Source organism: Sylvia atricapilla, chromosome 2, assembly GCF_009819655.1.
Source record: "Sylvia atricapilla isolate bSylAtr1 chromosome 2, bSylAtr1.pri, whole genome shotgun sequence".
Taxonomy (NCBI): Eukaryota; Metazoa; Chordata; class Aves; order Passeriformes; family Sylviidae; genus Sylvia; species Sylvia atricapilla.
The window spans coordinates 106,518,777-106,542,766 of record NC_089141.1 but is presented as its reverse complement, the minus strand read 5'-3'; the positions used below and the strand labels follow the sequence as shown (position 1 = coordinate 106,542,766).

Genomic DNA, 23,990 nt, shown 5'->3' with positions numbered 1-23,990 from the left:
ACATGTATATATAGTGTATCTTTAAATATGGGTATGGGCTTGATAGGTAATGCCTCAAAAATCTAAAGAAAAATCTTTAATCTTTATCAAAATGAGAAAAAAACCTATAGTTATGGAGATATATATATGGATACCAACATCTTAATGGATTTTTAATTAGGGTATTTTCAAGCTCTTTCAGGATACAAAACTTCAGGTTTATTTCAAAGGCAAATTGCTCTTGAATGATGAACTTCTGCAAATACACAAGAATTAAGGAATCACAAATGCAAAGCAGTTGGTTAATTTTCATAATTACTATATGATAAACCTCTTACATACAGAAATTCAGATATCTTTAGGTAAGAATTTCCTATGGCTTTTCACATTCATAATAAAGTGAGGCAGTGGTCTATATTTGATGTCCTGAGGCCTTTTTGACTGAGAGAGGTAGAAATCCTGGATAGTTGTGTGGTTTTAAATATTCCAAACTTTAAGATTGATTTTTCCCATCTTAATTTGTTTAGTTTATTTTAATTTAAGAGTGTTTCTAGCAAAAAGCTTAGCACCTGTAGACTTTATAATTAAATGTTGGGAGGGAATTAGTTCAGATGAGAAGTCCAGACTCTTCTGTGTTTTGAAGAGCTGTTTCTCAAATGCTTCTCTCCTTCCCTGATGTGACTTCAACTTTGTTTTGTCTTTTTTGCCATTCCTATATATTCCTGTCTGAAATAATTTTACTCAGTCTCCCTACACTTGCACCTTCATTCCCAAACTTCTGTACATCCACTTTTTTTTTTTTTCTTAATTTCATCCTTCCCAAGACTGCATTGCGATTTCCCTACCTTTCACTCTTTTACAACTCTTAGCACTGAGGTCTTCACCCTCGAGGAATTTTGGCTGTAAGGAAGGTGAGCATTTGTAGCACCGGGTAAAGTTTCCCTGCTGACGTTTTTTGAGCAGGAAGCCAGCTGTGGTGAATAAAGAGGCAATCCCCAGGAGGGTGCTGCATGTCCCAGGCAGGGTGACTCCAGCAGATCCAGTCATTCTCAGGGAGTGATACCCACAGAACTGAATCAGCTTGAATTCATTGTAAAAAGTTTGAAATACTATCACAAAAACTGATTCAAAGCCTAATGCAGAAGTAGTTACTCATAACTAAGAGGATTTTCTGGAGCTAGAATTAAAGCTGAAACCATAACCCTGAGGTGTCATTTCCTGCAAATTCCAAGAATTCTTTTCAAACAAAGAACTTTCTAGTTAAAAGACTGATTCACTTGTTCTACTCTGTGTAATCTTTTGATTATTTCTGGAATAGCTGAGGTAGAAGTTCTGACACTTGACAGACTGGCAAGTCAGTGGAAAAAGGCCCTTACAGATTGAAAATATCAGGCAACCTTCATTACAGACAACATAAGTTTAGTTTGGGTTTGTTTTAAACAGAAAAGTCAAGCAGATAAAAAAATCATATGGAAAAGACATGGTTTGTATATTAATAATACTGGAGATTCTTTTAAATATATTACAGCTGTCTTGAATGTGAGCATTTGTTTTTTGGATTGGTCTTTTTTGTGCAGTGTTACTCACAGATGTAACCCACAGCAGAAGAAAAACTGACTTAGGCCCTGTAAAATTATGGGATTGACATGCATCTGTTACACATGATCTCTGAATATTAAATGTGGGACATTCCCTTAATCGTGGTTTTGTTTCAGTTTTTTGTAGCAAAGGCAGAGTAAAATGGAATTTTTACAGGGAAAACCATATAATATTATAAAAAGTTAACAGTGATTAAAAAAGAAAAAGAGAAAGATATGAGTAAAATGATAGAAAATATTTTGATAACTTTCAGAATACCACAACAATATGTTCTGTCTTGCAGGAATTCGATTAGCTCCAAAAGAAAAAGTGGAAGTCCCTGTGTTATTCATGCCAGCGGAAATGAAAATTTATAAAGCAGTGGTGGTAATTCATGTAGCGAGGGAAAACGGTGAAAACTGGCCTTATAAGGTTACTACTGGATCAAATACAGACTTAATAAGGTAATTTATTCTAATAAGAAAGGAAAAAGTAGTTGAGGATGCTCAATCCTATCGTCATTTATCCCATTGACTATTCATGTGTAGCTCCCAAGGGCAGTCCAGTGTCTGATTTTGAGGGCAGTGGGTATCCATCAAAAGCTTTTAATGTACCCTGCAAAGTATGCAGATTCAGAGTAAGATTTCTGTCTGTTTTAATAGCTACTTTTTCTCACTTTAAATAAAGAAAATGCAAAGTACTGGCTGCTGATGCAGTTATGGATATTGAACAAATGAAAGCTCTTAGGTACCTCTGTTTTTCAATATATTAGGAGTAATAATGATTCTCATCCCAATGTTTTTATGTCATTCATAAACTGCAGAAATTTTCAGTGTAAACATAACCTGACAGAATGCAGATCAGGCCAAATGTTTTCAGATCTATAATATTCAAATGCACTAAATTATTGTTTATATAATTAATAGCTGATATATGTAGCTGGATTTTATTTCATATTTTTCTGAGATATGGTTAGCATTATAGCATACAATAGAATAGAGTCAACAACTCCTAAGTCTACATTACTTTGGAAACAGAATTTGAAGCAGTTTAATGATACTCTTATTTTTCTAGAAATGTTACTGTAGCAGAGAACGGGGAAACTCAGGGAATAGTCTGGATCTATCCCATTAACGGAACACCTGAAGCACCACAGCAGAAATCAGGTAGGTAATGCTTGAAAAAAGCTTGAACAATATATATAAGAATATTCAAGGAAGTCAAATGGTCAGTTATATTCTCACCTGCTTGATGACAAGAATTTGCAACAGTACTTGGCTATATCTCTTAAAAAAAAATCACATATTAAAAATAAATTCCTCTCCCACTTCCAAAGCAAATCTAGATCATTACTTTGTTCTTACTGTAAAACATAAAAGGTTATAAAAGGATAAAAAGAGTTGGAGGCAGTTGTAAATCTTAAGGCCTGTGCCCTTCAGTGTCCCAATTAATCCTGAGTTTGGGAACTGAAGGTAAGTTGAACAAAGGACTGGCTCGAGGGTAGACTTCTTGCATACCCAGAACACCCTTCTGGAGGGTCTACAAGTGCAAAATATTGGAGTGGATGTTCACTGCTTCTTCTCCGTCTTAAATTTTATGCCTTAATCAAAACAAGAATATAAAGTAGTGTGAATAGCAGTGAGTTTTCCCTCTCCTCCTGAGAAGTAAACTTGCATCAAAAGATGAGTGAAATTCTTGGAGGTTTGTTGCTTATTTTGGGGATAGTAAATGCTTATGCATTTGGGCATCTGCATTTTTAAGGTGTGATATAATTCCAGAGCTATGAAACAGGAAGTTGTGAACTGCTTTTTAAATCTATAGTCTTGAAACTACAGCTCAATGTGTAGATGTGGGACCAATTCTACACCAGCCTGTCCTTTCAGCTTACCTCTTGTTGACTGAATAAGTGAATAGAATACCTTCCTACATTAAATGTACAAAGATACAGGAACAATTTCTGGAAAAACATAGAAATAGATATTTGTACTTTCATTAATTTATATTGCTTAAGGACTCTTTACTTGTAGACAAATGCCAATGATGTGATATTAATTAGAACTTTCATCTCTTTAATTTGCACTTTAATACCTTAAGGAATGAAATAGAATATTATCATGTAATCTACTGTTGCCCAAAATGATGGCTTTAATGAGTCTCATTAGCATTAGATCTATGTATATTAATGTGGATGTTTGTTGTGTTATTTAAAGCTGTTGTGTAATTCACTGGCACTCTTCAAGATAAATCTCCCTTTTATTGGGCTGTTGCTTTCATTGAGGTCACAGAATCATTAAGGTTGGAAAAGACCTCCTAAATCACTGAGTCCAACCATTAACCCAGCACCTCCATGTAACCACTAAACCACATCCCTAAGCACCACATCTCTGTGGTTTCTGATTATTTTTAGGTGTGATGGTTCCCCCAGTTCTCTGGGCATCTTGTTCCATCACCTGGCCACCCCTTCCATGAAGAAATTTTTCCCAATATCCAATCTAAACCTCCCTTGGCACAACTTGAGGCTATGTCCTGTGAGTTGTTACTTGGGAGAAGAGATTGACCCCCACCTGGCTATACCCTCCTTCCAAGTGGTTCTAGAGATGGAGATGATCTCTCCTGAGCCTTCTTTTCTCCAGGCTAGACACCCCCAACTCCCTCAGTCACTCTTCTTAGACTTAATCTCCACCTTTTCCCCACCTCCACTGTCCTCTGGGCTCACTCCAGCTTCTCAATGTCCCTCCTGAACTGAGGGGCCCAGAACTGGACACAGGATTTGAGTGTGGCCTCACCAGTGCCCAGCACAGGGGGACAATCCCTGCCCTGCTCCTGCTGCCACACCATTGCTGATCCAGGCCAGGTGCCATTGGCCTTCCTGGCCCCTGGGCACACCTGGCTCATGTTCAGCCTATTTTTCACCAACATCCCCAGGTCCTTCTCCACTGGGCAGCTTTCCAGCCATTCTTGCCCAAGCCTGGGGCAATGCCTGGGGTTGTTGTGACTCAAGTGCAGAACTCAATATATAAGTAGCATTCACGAATTCCTTAAGTCACATCAGATCAGAAGCTCACATACTATCAATTCCTACATAACTTTAAATTCCTAAATGCCTTTTTAAAACAGCTGAACTAAATTGTAGTATATTTATAACTGTGTTATCCATTAGTTTATGTTCAATAAATGTTTGTAATGTGTAAAAAAGTATTACATTAATTTTGAATACTTATCATTCTTTGGCCATCAACATGTTATATTGGGCTAATATTTTTTTCCTAAGGAAGTACTAGGTCTTTCAAGAATGTCCCATAAAACAGAAATAGGTGTTCATAAGTGTGTTTATGGAATTTTCCATTCCTACCTTGATTCTGAAAGCCTATGATTTTCAGTTGTAAATGGGCATTTAGAAAACTTACATTGTACAGTATAAATCCAAAGCAGGTAATAACAAGAAATCCATTTTAGAAAAAATTAAGTATTTTAAAAAATGATCAAAAGAGTATTGTCATCTCTTTTAATGCAGACAGTTATTAGAATTGCCTGGAGGCTACAAGTTTCTGTGTCAAAACCCCAAATTGCTTTGCTGGTATATTAGGGAGTTCACCTTTGGGTCATTCTTATTTGCATCTTAATGTACTTAAACTTCTAGAAGTCACTTGGCTTTCTATCTCATGAGACCAATTAAAATGATCAGTGGTCACAACCCGTGTAGTACATGTTAAGTAGATGATACCTTGGCTATCTTATAAAAGTGATTACAAATGGGGGATCATCTGGAATATTCTTTTAATTCTTGTAGAATGTAGAGTCAGGGAAGGATACAGCAGATTTAATTGGAGGAGACCACTGGGGGTCATCTAATCCAACCACCTGCACAAGGGCAGCTTGCTCAGGGACTTGCAGTCAAATCCTGGATATATCTGAATTTTATTTGAAATATTACTTAGCCATTTAGGAAAAAAAGAAAATGTGAAATCAATTCTGATAGTAAGATGAACTATAGAGTTGGAAATGACACAATGTGCACACAGTAATCTGAAACATTTGGTAAACTAGTGGAATACAGAGAAAGTAATCTATTTTCAAATATAAGGTCAAGATATGTGTTTAACTATTTCAGTAACTCTCCCTCATGGAAATTCTAAGACATCTCTAGAAATTGCTTACACCCTGTTAAACAGGGAAAGACCAAAGGAGAAATGAAATTACTTGAACTTGTTGTGTAATTATCTATTTTGCAGAGTAATGGTAGTGAATAAAGTGCCAGAACTGAATGTTGAAGCTAAATAAGCATGATATCAAAAAAGGGGTTTCCTCCCTCTTTTTTCAAACACTGCATAATTCACTATGATATAGTTCCAAATTATTGATCATTAATTCCTGATGTTAACTTCAGAGTTAATTTTTGAAGAAACATTGAGTCTAACTCTGATGAAAATGACTTTTAGACCTTGAAACTGAAATGTACACGGTCAGCTGTTCTTTTTCATGTTGATTCTCAGAACTCTAGGAAGTTGTAGGTCTTTTCTTTGAGAAAACATTTTTTTCATTATGTTCTCTTTTTCCTGTGCCAATGAATACGAAAGAACCAGAAAAAATACCTATTGAAATAAGCTTTATGAAAACTAGTATAAAAGCTAAAACCTAGCAACTTCGTAATGAAAAAGAGTTTGGAAGCAGTAAATTAAAATCACTTATGGAAGTGAAAGAAGTTCCATGATGCTTCAAACAGAAACTCATGGAAGAATGCTTTTTATTCTGGCATATTTCTATTAAAGTTGAAGTATGAACAACAGTATTCTTAAACTAAGAAAGCAAATAGTAACTTAATATTTTTTAATTTAATCTTAAAACTTTTTTTTTTTTTTTTGCTTATGTTTCTGTCTTCCTTTCTTACTGGCATATTTCAAGCTGTGTCACAATTCCTATTAGCAGTTGAACTAAAATGAAGATACATTTCATGATTAAATATAAAAGAGGAATTTGCAGGTGCTGTTGGGAATGAACTGAACAGATTTTTGTTTACTTAGAAATATTTTCTACTATTTCACCAGAACAGAACAATAGAAAATGGGGATTGGGAAAACCTTTTAGTTGTCTTGCTCCTTACTGGAATTCTGCCTTTCTCTAAGCACATTTAGCCTCTATGTTTAATCACTTAATTAAAATCAAAATTCCAGGGCTTTGCAAATAAGATATTTTTGCTTTTCTATAGTTATGATACGCTGTCAAGCCAGGCAGAGAGTGGAGCAGAGAGTAGAGCTGCTGCTGATTGGTGTAATAATGCCTGGTGCCACTGCTCTGCCTGATGCCGGGAATTCCGCTGAGGTCAGTACGGATGAGCCCTCCAACACCACAGAAGTCACTGCTGGTAAGAATAGTTTTGAAATCATACTATTTTAGGAAAATTTCAAGTAAGTGCTTCACCAGATGTGCAGCTCTGCCATGAAAATGAGTAAGGCAAATTGACCAGTCTGTATTTCAGCCATTTTGCAATTCGAGGGAATTTGTTTAACTTACTGTCTGCACTTATGAACCTGAACCTTCCCTTTTTTAAAATTTGTCCTGAATGTGACGCTTGCATACACACACAATCTCTCCTTTAAAAGAAAGCCTGCACAAATTCTTCAGTTAGAAAAAATACATCTGTGTAGGCATTGCCAGGAGACATTTATCTGCAGGTTTATAAGATGCATTCCCATCAGCAGGCCAATATTGGTATCAGAATGGATTGAAGAGGGAGGACTTTTCGAAAGAAGTAATAAAGCTTTGTAAAAGGATAGCTTCCGCTTACTGTTAATCTGCTGGGAACACAGGGAAAATCAATTTATTCAGATACAGTAGCTTTTCAAAATATACCTCTCCTTGAAACAGAATGGTACATATATAAGCAGTAAGGAAAGAATGCTTTGTTACTGTTGTATCACCAGTATTTCTGTTTTCAGTCATAGTCACAACAACACTACACACTACAACAAATTTGAAAATTATGCACCTTGGAAACTTAATATTTTGGGTCCAAAGTCATCCTCCTTCATAAGGAAAATTATTTTAAAATTTTGACATGTAACATGAGACAGACTAATATGTGTTTAACTTAGCTGTAGATGAGAGAAGGGATTTCACATGTACTCTGACTTTGTTCAAAGTGGTAAAAGATGAGTTTGCAGATGTTGCTATAATTGCAGTCTATCAGGTAATCAGTTGGAAGGGCAGGCAAACTTGGCTCTTGTGTCCCATTTCTGCCATTTACAGTCTGTTCCAACAGAGCCTTTGCAGGAATACTGTGTTACAGAAAATGTCCTGCCAAATAGCAGAAAAAGTGAATAGCTGTAAAAGGTAAATCAAGATGCATTACATCCTTCCTAGAAGGCCAATTTTCATGCAAAAATGCACAGCCTCTGCACATTGATTAATGTAATCTCATATCAGCAATTACTGTCCAGATCTTTAAACAGATTTTATTTCTGAAAGCTTTTAAAATAGGAGGAGATCTGAAGTTGAACTGTTAAAAGAGCTTGCACAGCATATGCTTACTGATCAGTTAATATTCATAATTACTTCTTAAAATTTTACATTCACTCATTGCAGTGGCAAAACTTACTTTCTGGGCACAATATCATCTTACACTTTCATATTACAAAGTGATAGTGGTAAATCCAGTAAAGCAAAAACATGGGAAGTTTTCAGTGTACATTCTTTCCTCTTTGGAGAACTTTAAATACTATTATAAAACTCTTCAGCCTTTTGAGGACAGTTTTCCATCAAGATACAAAGTTACTTTTGTGGGTTTCTTTTATTGTAGAATAACAGATGTCGCTCCTTATTGGCTGGTCACATATGAGTGAGCTACCTTAAACACACCTGGGCTATTTCCCTCCAAAATGGTGGCATCTGAATTGACAAGAAAAAGGTGCAGTGAGCAAGCTGAGACTGCATCTTGAAATTCTTGCAGATTCATGATGTCTAGTTCTTGTTTTATTCATAGGAATAATTTATTAACACTGGGCTTCTGCACATGCTACAAGAAATTGGAGCATTGCATCTTTTTAAGGAAGAAGTCTGGTAATGAAATGCTTTACACATAGGTAGTAAGATCTTTTTAACACTGTGCTTTTTCATAGTTTTCAATGACATTTTAATGCCATTATTGATAGATGAATTTGAGGCCTGTTAGGAAGCAAATTAAATGGTACTATCTGAGCTTTCTGCAGTCTACCAGTTATAACATAAATAAAAGTCTAAACCTTTAAGATAACAGTCTGGCCCACTGTTCATTTTTTTCTCTTCTGAAAGAGTGATTCATCAGAGAGCCTGTGTGATGTGTAGTAAGCAGTTTTTACACCCGAGGATAAATGATGATAATTACTGGCAGATCAGATTTAAACAGCTAATGCTGTGCTTCAGTATTTAAATTATTTGGACAAGTATAAATTCTTATAAAGTGAAAAATCTTCAAGCATGTTTTTTACATAAAAAATTCAATTTCATCCAATAAAGAAGAGTGCATTTGACAAAGAAAGAATTTCTTAAGAAAGAGGGTGCAATCGAAATACTGTCTAGCTCCAATGATATAGTTTCTTGTTCAGAAGTCAGCAAAGTTCCAGGGATCAAATAATGAAAGCTTAATATTTCAGACGTAGGAAATACAGTATGAGCTTTAAAAAAAATAATTTTTAGTTGCATTAAATGCATATTTTCACCCTAAATATATTTTTAGTCTGTTTTTTTTTTTAAATATGGCTCTAAAGATATCTTTTTCACTAAAGAAAATTTAAGAGCTGAGATTCATCCAAACAAGTGTGGTTCGCTATTTTTAAGTTTAAATATCCAATGGGGAATACAAAAATACTCAATTTTTCTACAATCTTCTAAAAAAGTCAAACATTCACTAATCAGCTATGGATCTTTCACCGACATTTGACATTCACAGCTTTCTGTGTTTGTAGTGGTCCTTTTTAACCTTTCCTTTTCAATTGCTTCAGTTTATCTCATAAGCCAGCCATGAGGGCTGAGTGTTTCTCATTAACTTCCTTCATCTTTATTAATTCATAGCTCTCCTCACAGCCCAGGGGCTGGTCTCAGCTCCTTGCTCCTGAGTCCTTATTTCTGGGCAGGTTTGATGACAGTTACCTCGGAGGGGAATTGTGCTGCCCAGGTTCTGTAGGGTAGGACAGGTTGATTTAGGTTATGACCAAGTTTTAGAGCCATTCTGAACTCAGACTAAACAGATGGACAGTTCTACTGCACCTGGGAGTGAAATAAAATTTTTCAGATATGTTAATCCATAATGTGCATTAGAATTAATTACACAAAGTGTATCTGTAGCCTTTGTTTCACTGTTTATAAAACCTTTATAGCAACTACCTAATATTCCTGAAACTCATCAGAATATACAAAAGCCTCTATTTTCTTTCCTTTCATTAAAGCAGTTCTTTGAAACCAGCAAAGAATAAACGCATATCCAAACACACATTAAAAAGCTGTTTCCCATCATCCCCAGCAAGATTTTGTGTTAGCCAGTGGTATGGATTACACTAAATTCCCATTTATAGTGATGGATCTGGATCAGGAGGCTCACCTTTAAGATAAAGGTCAATAAAATTTGGTATGACCAAAGAAATCTTTGGAGACAAGCTATCTTTATAGACTTGATCTCTCATCCAGAGATGTTAATGTGATTGCTGATAAAGTGTAGCAGGTTAATATTAAAAGCAGTATGAAGAGGATAATAATGATGAAGATAGTCCTGTATCCTACTTAAGCTATTTCTGTACTGTCAGAATAGCTGTGGCATTATTTTTGAAATTATCCTTGAGGATGAGAAAATTATAGCTATATAAATTACATTTTCTTCCATGTGTTGTGGGTTCAGTTTGAGTTTCCCGGCCAATGCACCATTGTTGTCGTGGTTTCACATTCGCCAAATTTCGTTTACCAACTGGGAGATAGGATTTTGGGAGAAAAAGGTGAAACCGGCACAACTTATAAGTGAAACCAGATAGATTTATTAACATCCACTAAAGAAAAAAAGAGAGAGAGAAAAATATCTTATTTGTCAGCCAAGCTGTCAATCCATGCTAGAACTTCCTTAGGGAAAAAACTTTTCACATTCAAGCTAAACCACCGCACTATGCAAGAAATAAAATAACGGATATCAAAGTGTTTGTTTTGGATTAAGAGTTGATGAAAGCAGTAATCGATGGCAAAAAGAAACTGTTGACAAGGGGGTGAACCAACAATTGAGACACTTTGTTATGGATTATTGCTTTGTTGTTAGGGGTGACAACTCCTGATGGAAAACAGAGAACTAGTAGAAGTCAAACTATAAAGCATCAGAGGAGAACTGAAAGTCTTGGATGGATCATTTGTCAGCTACATAATTTTTGTTTACATTTGCCTGTTTGTTTCTTTATTTATGAGTGAAGCATGGGAGAGATTTGATGTATTGTTTATTTCCATTATTGAACTGAAATATTGCCAGGCATTTTAATGGAGAAGGTCATATAGTTCTTGTTGATATACAAGGCCATCACTAGGTCCATTAAAAAAAAGAAAAAAGTAACCTCTCCTACTGCCATTTCATAATATAACTGGAACAATAGCAACGAATACTGGCAAAAAAAGAACTTGTGAATTATGAGCAGGCAGTTGGGAACTTCTTTTATTTCTTTTTACAGAAGTCAATCATTTCTGTTTCCTTGCCATTTTATCAAATTTTAAAATCTGTAAGCCTTAGGAATGACAATCATCATTATGTTAATTAAAATTGCTTTCTGATACTTATGCAAAATCATGCTTACTTTAAATATTCAACACTTAAAGGGAACCGTATCAATTGTAAACTAATCTGAAGTTTTTTTTTCAGCTTCACAAAATCGCAAAAAACAAACAATACAAACCAAGAAATAATTAAATTCTTCCAGGTGCTACTCCTCAGGATGATGTAGATCCAGGAAACATGAGAAGTCCAAAACAACTGCTTGACTAACCCAAATAATGTCTGAAACAAGAACACACAAATAGATGTCCCTTAAAATGATTTGAGCTAGTGGATAAGAAAAACCTAGGCAATATAATTAGCTGGAAGAGTGTATTAATTACTTTAATTGCTATCTGTTTGTGATTGCCGTTTCTCCCCTTTCTTGCTCACAGAAGTTCCTGTAATCTCTTTGGCTGGGTAATAAGGAAGTGTTACTTCCAATAGAAACAGAACCACTACACCCTTGTTTTGTAAAGATATTTTGGGAAAGCTTCTGTAATACAGACCCATGGCCAACACAGCTCTATAGGACCTTAATTGTGCTTCTGGAACATCATAACACCTAACAGTGATCTGTGTGCATTAATTTCCACTTTTTTCTGAATTATTTTCTCATTTATGGAGTGCCAGCAAAGTATTGCTAGTCAAACCCCTTAAGATGCAAACTTAGTTTTTTCTGGGAGAGGGTCTCCTGTCTCTCAGCTGTATGTGAAGGCTTTTTGTGATAGAAAAGCAGAGGATTTATGCACCTAAATTTGCCTCAGAAAATTTATCTGACAGTGACTGTAGTAAAAAACCACATGTGCAACAAGCCTATCCTAAATGATCTTCTATTTCTAGGTTGTTACGTCCTATTGTCATTTCTGTGGTAAAATTCTTTGTCCTTGTCTTCTGTCTCTGAAGTTGCATTGTTCAAGTTTTGTTGTTCCTACAGAAAATGAAGTTATTATCTCTGGATCTCCTTCTCTCCCACACTACACATTTCCAACAGAACGTGGTACAAAAATCCCCAAAAAAACTTCCCCCGTTGTTTTGTAGAATGTATAAAACTTTATGTTTTTATAAATTACTGCATCAGGCCTGTTGTTTTGACAGCTTAAGAACAATTTGATCTGAAGCTTTGGAGATACAGGTAGATACTGAAAGTATAAGATAAGAAGTTACACAGAATCATCACAGAACTTTGAATGAAGTGATGACCTTGAACCATCAGTCTTTCTTCACGCCAGCTGATGAAGACAAGAGTGAAACCTCAGAAATTTACTACTCAAAACTTCCATTCATTCCGAAACTTGATTTTTATCCAAAAAAATAACAGAAGTTGGTACCTCCCATGAGATGAAATGTCTTTATAGTAGCGGGATTTACACTACCCTGTGTGATAGATGTTCTATCCTACATGTAACTGAATGTAATCTGTTGGGTAAGGAAAAGGAAGCAAATGAATGTGACCCTAGTGATCAGGTGCTGTATTCCACTCTCTGTGGCCCAGTCTTGTATATTAAAAAAAAAAAGCCAGAAGATAAAAAGTGCATGTTTTGTAACAGATCATAGCATAGTATAAAAGTGTCAAGAACTATTGAAAAAATGGTGACGTGGGTTTTCAATTTAGCCTCCATGTGTGCCAATTCAAATAGAATGGTTAGGTTAAAAGTCAGCTTGAGTTGTTACTGATTTCTGTGGGCAACACTGAAAGTGAGGCGATTTGCTCTCGATGCCATGGAAAAAATAATGTCTGTGTGAATTAAGACTAAATCATGAAATACATTCCTGAAGAAGCTGCTTTGATGTTTCTGTGCCAAGGTACAGATGTGATCTTTATCTGCCAAAGTTTCTGGCTAAATGAAGACACGGATAAATAACAAAGGAAACTTGTTGAAAAAGGATTATAATGTTTATGAAGAAATTAATTTTAATTGTTTCCTTTATAGCATGAATTTATAGGGTAGTGTACAAATCTGAGTAGAATGCCAGATCAAAGGTGAATAATGTGAGATCTTTTGGGCTGATGAGAATACTTTTGGTTTTTCTGAAGTTTTTGCTTCAACTTACTATGCAAGTAATATGAGAATAAAGAAAGTGTTGAAAGGGATGTATTGAGACAGAGTAAAAAGAGAATTAGTGAAAAAGGGATCCAGAGAGAGAGAATATATGGCAACAAGCTGCAAGGAACAATAGTAGATGCATACCATGTCTTTCATATACATGAAATGGATTCACAAGCTTCCATTTCACTCAGTGAAAAAAAAAAAAAAACTATGCAAACTATGCAAACAAAAGCTATGCAAAAAACTAGTGAAAACTATGCAGTGTTTTGAAGGAACACATTCTCAAAAAAAGAAAAAAAAATAGGTGGGGGGAATGCTTTTTTATGCTTTTTTACAGTAGAAACTTGGTTTAGAACTAGATACCCTTTTGAAGAAGTGTTTTGAAAGAGAAAAATTAGGAAACAGGAAAATCGAATCTAAGAGAAAATTTAGGAAAGAAGCATTCCAGTTGTTGCTAAGGAAATAGGCAGTGGGATGCAGGGTAAAAAAAAAAAGATGTGGATAAGAGAGGAATTTTGTACAGCCTTGAAGATATGGATGAAAGTTTTTGGCTGGATATGGAAAGAGAAAAACTTGCAGAGAAGAGATAGAAAGATATATATGCAGAACTATATTGAGAATTTCTTTGTATTTCTATGAGGATCAATAATTTTATTACCAACAGAAGAAGATCAGGTCTTTTATCCATTAATTTCTATGAGTTTAATTTGGTGTCTGGGATTTAGTAAAGTTATATTATCTTTGCTTATATTTATAATGCTCCATATACACCTCTTTTGTTATGTGTATGAAGAAATCTGGTGAAAGGCATATTTAACTACTGCCAGATCTTTGGTGGGGATTTATGTGATTTGTTAACTCTGCTGCTATTATCTCATACTTGTGACATTTTACACTGATATCTAATTTTCAGTTGAGATCTCATATCCTAACCATATTGATGTCTACTTAAGTGTTAGGATGTTCTTGACCTCTAAACTTCATTTTACTTTTTTTCCTCTATTACTCTTGAAATTCACTTTTTGCTGTTTATTTGAATATTTACTTGAAAACAGTAATAAAATTATTTAACCTGCTGTACAATAATGTATTTCTGTCTGCCTCTACTTTTGCTGGAGAGGCAGAACTGCATATTTAATGTTTATTCCCCACTGCCTGCTGAGTTCCAGCAGTGTCTATGTGAAAACTCCTGGAAGACAATGGGGAAGCAGGAAAAGGACAAGTGTCAGATGAGACCTGAAAGGGGCTATGAAGGAAGATATTTCAAAAGATTTGGAAGGTGAAGATTAGATGCCAGATGCCTTGTAGATATGAATAGTTAACTTCTGTTTTTGTAGTTTCCGTGTTGGCAGTTTGGGGACTATTGCATCAAGAGGGGAAGAAATCTTTGTTGGGTGTTCAGGGCCCCAGTGGACACAGACTTGGAAAATTATCAGAACCAGTGAAAAAAATCAGTGTGAGTGCAGTGTTGCATTCAGCACTAAGTGAAAATAATTAATCTGGTTTATGCAAGGCATGAAACTGCAAATTTATGAATGCCTGGGCTTTAATTACATGTTTATATTTGGTGATTGTGCTTCCCTCCTTTATGAAATGACTGCAAAGTAAGAGCAGTTAAGTGAATTCACTTGCATCTCTGTTTTACTGCATCCATCCAAGGAAAAGCCTCTGCAACAAGGACAAGCACTTTTGCAGTCTAAGCATGTTTCCATCACAGTGTTAATTTCCATCTGTCTCATTGGAAGTGGGAGACAGTGTGAAAGTGAAGCAGGTCCCTTAGGGAGATGCTCCCCTTTGCCAGGTTCATGTCCCCGAGTGTGCCGCGGGTTAAGCGCGTTTGTGGAGAGCTCAGACAGCCACATCTGCCCTGGGGATCCACAGGGAGCTGCAGCCTCCCAGGCCTGTGGCCAGGACATTCTCACCATCAGGAAATGCAGGCTATAATGAGCTGGTCCTCAGTGGAATCAAACACTCTTCAGAAACAGGAGAGAGGTTCAAATGCTTCTCTCCTGACAGGGTGAAACTCTGAGGTCAGAAATACCCAGTGGGCTTTTCACTGCCGTCTCTAGCCAGTAGGTCCATCTACAAATGCCTTTGTTATTAATTCTTTTGAACCTTTGAATGCAGGTTCTTTTCCAAATAGTATTTATAAAATATTATTTAAATGTCTAAGATTCCTATTTTGTGAACCTGTCGGAATAGTTCTTTAAATTTTAGATGCATAAATTTCAGATACTTGCATCTCTTAATTAGTTTTACAGTAAATCTAGCAGTCACAAAAATTCACATTTCCCCAATTTATGTGCCCAGAGTGTAAAATCCTCAGAGTTTTCATGATGCAATTCTTATGAGTCATATATATATATATATATATATTTTTTTTTTAAAGTAGTCTATATCCTTTCATCTTCTTTGAGGCTATTTAAACAAACCCAAACACTTTTATTCCAGAGCTTTTGAAGCAGTGTCCTTACTAGCACTTGCAAGTAAATGACAGCCAGGTCATAGTGCTGTATAGCTGAAAAGCCTAGTTGGTTTTTAAACATGGGCTACTTCAGTAGCTCTACATGCACAAGTGTTGCTTAAATGCATACTACCTTTTGTAGAAATCTTTATTTACACAAATGAAAGCGCTTCAAGACTGAGATTGATTGCCTTTCAAAAGAAGAAATGTATAATGATTAAAAAAAATTGTCTTGGAATAATCACCTCAGAATATATTTCCTCTTCTTACTTAAATAAAACAAGATATTATTTGAAAAATATGAAGAAGTAATAATTTTTATAATCAGAATTTCTATTCCCTAGATTTAGCTAACTGTATATAAATAACATGCTTGTATCTTCCCAGTGTTCGGATTGATAAATATCTCTATGTTGAGTCAGATGTGGGTAAAGCTCACCCTGCTGCTCTCTATTTACAGAACACGAGTGGATTAATTGGGCTATACTTTTATATTTGCATGTGTATTTTACATCTTGCATTAGATAAAACAAGAATTTTACCTGTGTTAAAAATGGTGAGTGTTAAAAAGAAAACTGAACTGAAATGAAGAGAAAACTGCATGAAAGAATACAAAGAGCTGGGCCTAAAGCAGTATATTATATTTGAGCAGTATGCTATATTGTATTTGACTTTGCTTTAAAGAAAGTGTTAATGCTATCTCCATGTTTTATATCTTCTGCCATTTTAGTTGACACTAGGAATTCTAAGAGTCAAGAGAACTCTGAATATTTGACAAATTGGACAATTTCCTAGCAGTTTCATAACTTTATTTTTCTTCTAGGTTCTGCCTGTTTGTTTAGGCAGCACATGTATTGCAGGATTGCTAGAATCAAATATTAACATTTCACAGAGGATTCCCACAGCATGATAACATAGGAGTCTTCAGGGCAGCTGTGATGAAAAATATAACTATGTTTTACATTTTTTAGCAGTGCTAAACTAGATCAGCAGTCTAGATAAAAATGAGCTGAAGGGACCAATATAACAAGGTTCCAAATATTGGCATTCATAAATGCATCATTTTTTCCTTAAGTGTTGGAAGTATAAAATATTTTAACTAATTACTTAATATAAGCATAGAACAGGTTGCAAAACAGCTTGGAACAGAAAAAATTATATTTAATTGCATCTGACTAAAACATTACATATATATATATGTATATGTCAAACCAAATCTAAATGCCTTTGGATATTAAAAGCAGTGTGCAGTTCCCAATGTTGTCTTCCTAAAACCTGAACTATAAAATAAGCTTTTCCTGAGTAGCATTGTGTGATATAACTGCTGAAAGAAGCATCTGCTCAACAGCTGCAATTTTTTTTCACTGTGGAATGCTCCAGATTGTGTCATCCTTTCTCTTCCATTGATTGTCAGCATCTGAATCTTCATGTTCTACCACTTGTCAAGGGTGACTCCTAAAAGCCTTGGGCTGTGTTGGAATCTGAATGCATGACATAAACATTACATTTTTCAAATGGAAAGACAGCAAGCATGAAACAATGTAGGATGGTGCTCAATTTTATAGTCTGTAGGAGAAAATGTTCATGTTGAGTTTCATTTTAACAAATTCCATTTATTGTAATGAAATCCCTACATATATGGATCAATACATGAAAATCCTGTCTTCTGGTACTTAGTGTGTATCTAATCTATTATGATTGATAATCCCATATGCTGGGCATAGTATTTTGCTTACATCTGTGTGACTCTAGTATATATTGTACAGAGGTCTGTGAACAGTCTACTTTAAAGAATTACAAATGATTCAGAATAAGCTGCTACATTTCTTAGAGTTAATCTTTGTGTTATAAAAATAAAGCAATAAAACTTCACACCTCCTCTTAGCTTCTGAAGTGGGAAGAGGAAATTGTGCATTTCAGAGAAGGACAAAGGACTAGAAGTGTGGGAAGGCATCTCCATACTCACTTAAATTTGGGTGGTTTTACATATTGGCAGTACCAAAGTAAGCTTTTCTCCAACATTGTCTCTAGGACTTTTTATATAAACAAATCTGTCGTCTGTATTTTAGAATTCTGAGTCAGAAGACCTTGGGAATTAACTCTGCAGCTGCCTGGTGCTATGCAGCCAGGATGTGTGTTCAGGGATGCACACACAGCAGTTCTGTACATTTGTACTCAGCTGTGCAAATTCAAAATGTGCCCTGAGATAGGTGGTCATAGTAAAATGAAATCTCCTGTAGCAGTTAGTGGTTGTGTTAAAACACTCGTCATCCATAAAATGTGTAAAACTTTTAAATGTATTAACAGCTTGAGATTCTTTTCCTCCTAGAAATGTTCCCTTCTGTGCACAGATTACTATTGTATACTGAATATCTCAGTTTCCTTTATTACAGCTGGAGGAGACATTTGATTCAAGGAGCTCAGCTGCTTATTTTTATGTCATTAGTACTTGTCCTTTTCATGGCTGCTTCAGGGAATAAGAGAAGAGGCTGCTGGTGACATCTTCACTATTTCTCTGTATTCTGTTTCTCAGGCTTGCAGCCATCAATGGCATTGATGTCCTTAATGATTTTTTTTTTTTTTCAATTGTCCCAATGGCATTACTCAAAAAAAGTATTATGAAATTTTCATTTGGCTGTTTGGCTGATGAACTAGAGATTTCTCACCAGCCAGAGCAATATTGCTATTACCATTCACATATCCCACGTAAGTTTTCCAGCTTCTATTTTGCTGGAAACTATACAGCCTGTCAGATGAAATGAGAAGATTTTGTTATGCAGTCAGAAGGAAATCACTTAAGTTTTAGATAATTACTAGTTTTACTTATTTGTCATTTTTAGTAACAAATGGAAGAATTGTAACACTGAGCCAACCAACTGTGTGAAATTACAGCGCATACAAGGCTGACATTTTTCTCCTGTATCATTTAGGTTCCTCTGCAACACTGGAGTTTCTGTATGAATTGCAATATCAATCAGATGAAATTAGATCTCAGCTTGAGTCTTTGGTTGGTATGCAGCTGGTTGAAAAAGAATGGGACACAGAATCCAGAATTGTAACACTGATCTTTAATGTAGTGTTTACACCTAGCAAACCAATGAGGTAAGATCCTGTTCCTTGCTACTAAAAGAACGTGTAATGAAATCCTGTCTCATCATTCTTACTTACATAATCACTTCCCTGCATTCTTTTCCTCATTTTGTTTTCACCTCTGAAAACTATTGGTTTAGATTTTCACCCTTGCTGCTTCTCAGTGTGATATCCTTGGTGTTAAAACTGACAGTGTTTCTTTTTAATGTTACTTTGAGTTACTTCCATAGTGTGTGTGTGTGTGCATCATTTTAATTCTAAACATTGGAGCATTGAAAGGCTGCCAGTGAAAATTATTTGTTCTCATAATTCATAAAAAACATACAAACAAGATGGTCTCTCAGTCTTGGAAAACTTCTCCTATACAAGCATGTGTGCATGTTCTTCGACTGGGTGAAATAGCTGAATTTGAAATTATTTTTTTCTGCCCCAGTAACAACGATCCACAGGAAATTATTCTCCTTTTTATAATTGTGATATGACAAATGATGTATGTGCTTTGATTTACATAAGAACATCTCCCTTCTTTTAAAGGAAACTGTTGAAGGGAGATTTTTTTGGAGAGAGGGAAGTTGCCCCTTCTTTGGGTACAGTCAAATGTTGGTCAGGAGGAGGCTGAAAAGAAGCTTTAGTGACCTGTAGGCACAAAGTAAATCCAGAGTCCTGACATTTCCAGGAGTGTTAGGGAGCAGTGACTGCTGAGTATCATGGATTTCATGAAAAAAGTTATCTTTAGGAGACAGGAGGTTACTCTTTGTTTGCAGTAGTCCAGAAGGTTAAATAAACAGAGCAAACCTTTAGGAAGAATGATCCACCCACTCAATTCAGTGTCTGTGTCAGAGAGAGGTGAATTCAGAAAGCCTTTTCATTTCTACTCTCTCATCTTCATTTTATTATTTTTTAATTCGGTTTGGATTTTTTTATCTTTGTGTACTTGAGACTTAGGCTTCATGCAGAGGACTCAATGACTGCAAATAATTAGTTTTGTTCTCTTCAGAATCTACAGCACCAACTCTCTTAGACAGTCCAAAGTTATCGGAGTCTGGCATTTTTCTTAAGTACACAGACCTTTGTCAGATTTCTTTGATCCTAATATGAACTGCTAATATGTTCTGGACAAAATTCTCCTCTAACATCACAGTAAATACAGAATAATGAATAAAATAAATTTAGTTAATTTTTGTTTTATATTCAAAAGAGAGCAAGCAGAATAATAAAATCTTATGGCTGTGTCAGGAATGTTACTTCCATATTAAGTTCTTGTAATTTGCTGTAAATATCTAGTTCTCTTTAATCTACATTCCAGTCAAGTTTACCTGATATGTACTATGCCATACAAAATCAGGGATGTATTCCAGTTCAAAGTAATTTGTATTTTCATTTTACTGTAGTTTACTTGTACACACTCAAGGATTTTTTGTAGATTAATTAGTTCATGTTTTGTCATGTTTTTCTATGTACTGACTGTTTTTATCTGAAATTTTAAGGAATGAGGCAACTATCATAATTCAGTGTACTGCAGGAGGCCTCTGGAAGTTTCCATTGGTGTTCATTGCCACGGAGCCAGAAGTGGATGATGTGATCAACATTGAAGCAGTTGGCCTGAATAAGGAATCCATAGTTGGCTTCAAGCTCACAAGCCAGACAGGGTAAAAACACTTCTACTCAGGAATTTATGCAGTTTTCTGGGGGTACAACTCCTACTCAGACACATGGGTTAGAATAAATTTGGGCAACAGACACATAACAGGGATGCAGCTATTTCATCATTATTTCAAGAGCTGCATTGTTTAAGTTACAATTGTGATTTTGAAGCTTTGTTGTAGAAAACAGAATCATTCTACATTTAGGTGTTGGCTTAAGAGAAAATCTGTGGAATAGATCCAGATGTTTCTGTTATGACTTTCTGCCCTAAAAGGCTTGGGAGGATGCTAAAACGTGTAACACAATGTTTTGTGATATTAAAGGCTCAGTAGTAAAGCTTTAAGCTAATGCTTTGAAAGATAGGTAATAGATTTTTTTCAAGGTACTTTATTCATACACCAAACATTCCTTTCACATTGGGCTTTAAAAATTTCTAAATGTGCCATTCTTTTTAAAGTACTCCTGCTGTATTATGTAAGTGTGCTATGAATTCATCTCTACTTCCAGTTGCTAAAATAATAGTGTAATTCTTCAGTATTTTGTTACTCTCCTTTTTTAGAAGTCTTACAGAAACCTCTGTTAATATATAATTTTACATATTTCAACTATTTTCCCAGAGTTTTACAATGTTATAGCAAACTTACAATGTCATTTGTGTACAGCAGGAAGTCAAGGAATAAATTGTGTGGTAATGATAGATAAGTTTTAAAATATTAAACAGCGTTAGAGTTATGAATCATAATGTTTACAATCCATGTAGCTTATGGAAGTTTAAAAGTTTCCTTTATTTTCTTTTAAATTAACTATTTTTACTACGTATCTAGAAAGTGTGCCAGATACACAGACTGATGCTTTCATTGTGGATACATCCTTTGGTTTCATCCTCATCAGGAAGGGTATTTGGTTACAACTGACTTTTTTTTAAAGCTTATTTCCAAAAGCCGTGTCTCTAAGATGAACAGTTATTCCAGGTTTTAGATGTCTGCCAGTGATGGTAATTATTGAGGACTGTGACAAAGGCTTCTATCACAGTGTTCAAGTTAACAGCTTCAACAGAATGGCTGTTACAGGAACAAAAGTGAAGCAATTGGTGTGGCAGTACTGTAATCTCCTGGTAGGTGTTTGATAGTAGTGAAGATGCCTGATGTTCTCCTGAAGGGTGTTATAAAACCTGAGTCATTATAGTTATATAAAGGAAGAGCCATGATGGAAGATAGATTCTCTTTTGCTCTTAAACAAATTCCAGCTTTATTTTATATAGCAAGTGTTCTCTCCAGACATTTCAAATGCAAAATGTAATGTTTGCATGTACTAAAAAAGCTCTGTGTAATAAACAGTACTAGAAACTCGCTCATTAGGGTGCTTAGGGAGAGCACTGCCAGCAGGTCAGGGAGGGGATCCTGCCCCTCTGCTCAGCCCTGCTGAGGATCACCTGGAGTGCTGTGTCCAGTCCTGGGCTCCTCAGGACAGCAGAGACATGGAGCTCCTGGAGCAGCTCCAGTGGAGGGTGACAAAGATGATGGAGGGACTGGAGCATGTCGGTGAGGAAAGGCTGAGGGAGCTGGGCCTGTCCAGCCTGGAGAAGGGACAGCTGAGAGGGGCCTCAGCCCTGTGTGTCAGTGTCTGCAGGGAGGGCTCAGGGCATGGGCCAGGCTCTGCTCCGTGGGGCCAGCAATGGGACAGGAGGAACGGGCAGGAACTGATGGCCAGGAAGTCCCACCTGAACATGAGGAAGAATTTCTTCCCTGTTTAATGCCAAACACTGAACAGTTTGTCCAGAGAGGGTGTGGAGTCTCCTTCACTGGAGATATCCAAGAACTGTCTGGATGCAATCCTGTGCTGTGTGCTCTGGGATGGCCCTGCTTGAGCAGGGAGGTTGGACCAGATGACCCACTGGGGTCCCTTCCAACCTGTCCCATTCTGTGATTCTGTAAACTGCTCTGTAAGTTATATATTGCTTTATCTTTCTGTGAACTGCTTTACAAGTTATATATTGCTTTATCTTACCTGTGATTTGCTTGGGAGATTTTGGTGGTGGAGATTTTGTACAGGAATAGAACACTCAGCCAGCCAACACATAGTGTAGTGGACCTGCAGATTAAGAGCAATTACATAGGAAAAGCATATATTACAGCTGTAAATTAATGCTTGAATAACTCAAGTTATTTAGATTAAAAATAAAACTATGAAATACTAAAACATGGTTTAAAATTTTTGAATAGGATACAAAGTCTCATCCTATAGATCCCCCCTGAAAAAAATTGATCAGCCCTTTGGAATTTTCTTAGTAATCAATTAGCACAATCCATAAAGAACCAATTCTTTATAAGAGATGGGTTTTTTTTTTCTCCTTGCATATGTCTTCTTTTCTTGCACTGGACAGCAGCTCATGGAACTGCAGCTTTGGGAGAATTGTGGGGGAAACAGGTGGAATTCTGAGTAACCTGTTAGGGAGGGACTCTGCAGATGTATCTTTTTCTCCTGCTGCTGCCTAGGAGAGAGGGGTTGCCCAGCATCACTGAGAACACCTGGGCATCTTTCTGAGCTAGCAGGGTGCATAGTGATGCAGCAAATAGTATTTGAGAACAACATGCCCTCAAAAAAGGCTCAGGGTCTTATTAAGAGCAGGTTAGGATTCTTGTAAATATATATATGCACACCACATTGAATGAGGATCTTCAGTGCTCCCCAATAAACCTATGAGATCAATGGGTTTTGCTTTCTATTTCTTTAGAGCTAGTGCAACTCAAATGTGTCCTTCCTCCTTAAATTCCACATTCCACCCCTCTCTCCCACCCTCCCCCAAAATCTTTAGTGTGTACAGGATATCTCAGAATGAATTAATGATTTTGGTGTAGTTGCTTGAGGAAGGATGATCAGTTACAAATGGGAAGTCATTGCTACACTCTTCACAATGATCTGCAATAATGAAAGCTCCAGCAGTTCATGAAAATATGTAATGCACCCTTTCAATACATTCAAAGTTCACACAAGGAGAAACAGTCCAATATCTGCTCCAAAAAGTAATGAAAGATACTGAAAATGCAGCTAAACGTTTTATTGCATGAAAAGAACAAATATATTTTTTAAAACTTTATGCACCTATGTCAATTGGGATAGAGTAGACTAAGATTTTATTTTCGTCTTGAAGAATTCCAAAGGGACATGTTGTTTAAGGGTTTCTTGTATTGGCATAAGCTTGATAAGAGTCAGATCAACAGATTTGACTTCCTAAATGAGAAAAATCTACCACTTCTTAACATTCATGAATGACAATTTTCAGGTTTTATCATAAATGTAGGTTTAATTCGACACCAGCTGAAATCATTGGCAGCATTTCCACTGGAGTAATTTGTTTTAGTACAGACCTCTAATGTTTGAGATAATATTAGTGCTTGTTTTAATACCAAATGAATTATTGAATGCAGATTTT

General features: G+C 36.0%; 1 protein-coding gene across 1 annotated transcript in view; it reads left to right on the top strand.

Annotated features, from left to right (window-relative positions):
- The window catches only part of CFAP47 (cilia and flagella associated protein 47), a 261,413-nt gene that overhangs the window by 220,369 nt on the left and 17,054 nt on the right, over positions 1-23,990 (top strand). The window contains exons 58-62 of the mRNA XM_066314030.1: positions 1,862-2,021; positions 2,632-2,723; positions 6,764-6,919; positions 18,754-18,925; positions 20,401-20,562. Of these exons, the coding sequence (XP_066170127.1) occupies positions 1,862-2,021; positions 2,632-2,723; positions 6,764-6,919; positions 18,754-18,925; positions 20,401-20,562 (742 nt within the window). The remainder of the gene's footprint in view (positions 1-1,861; positions 2,022-2,631; positions 2,724-6,763; positions 6,920-18,753; positions 18,926-20,400; positions 20,563-23,990) is intronic.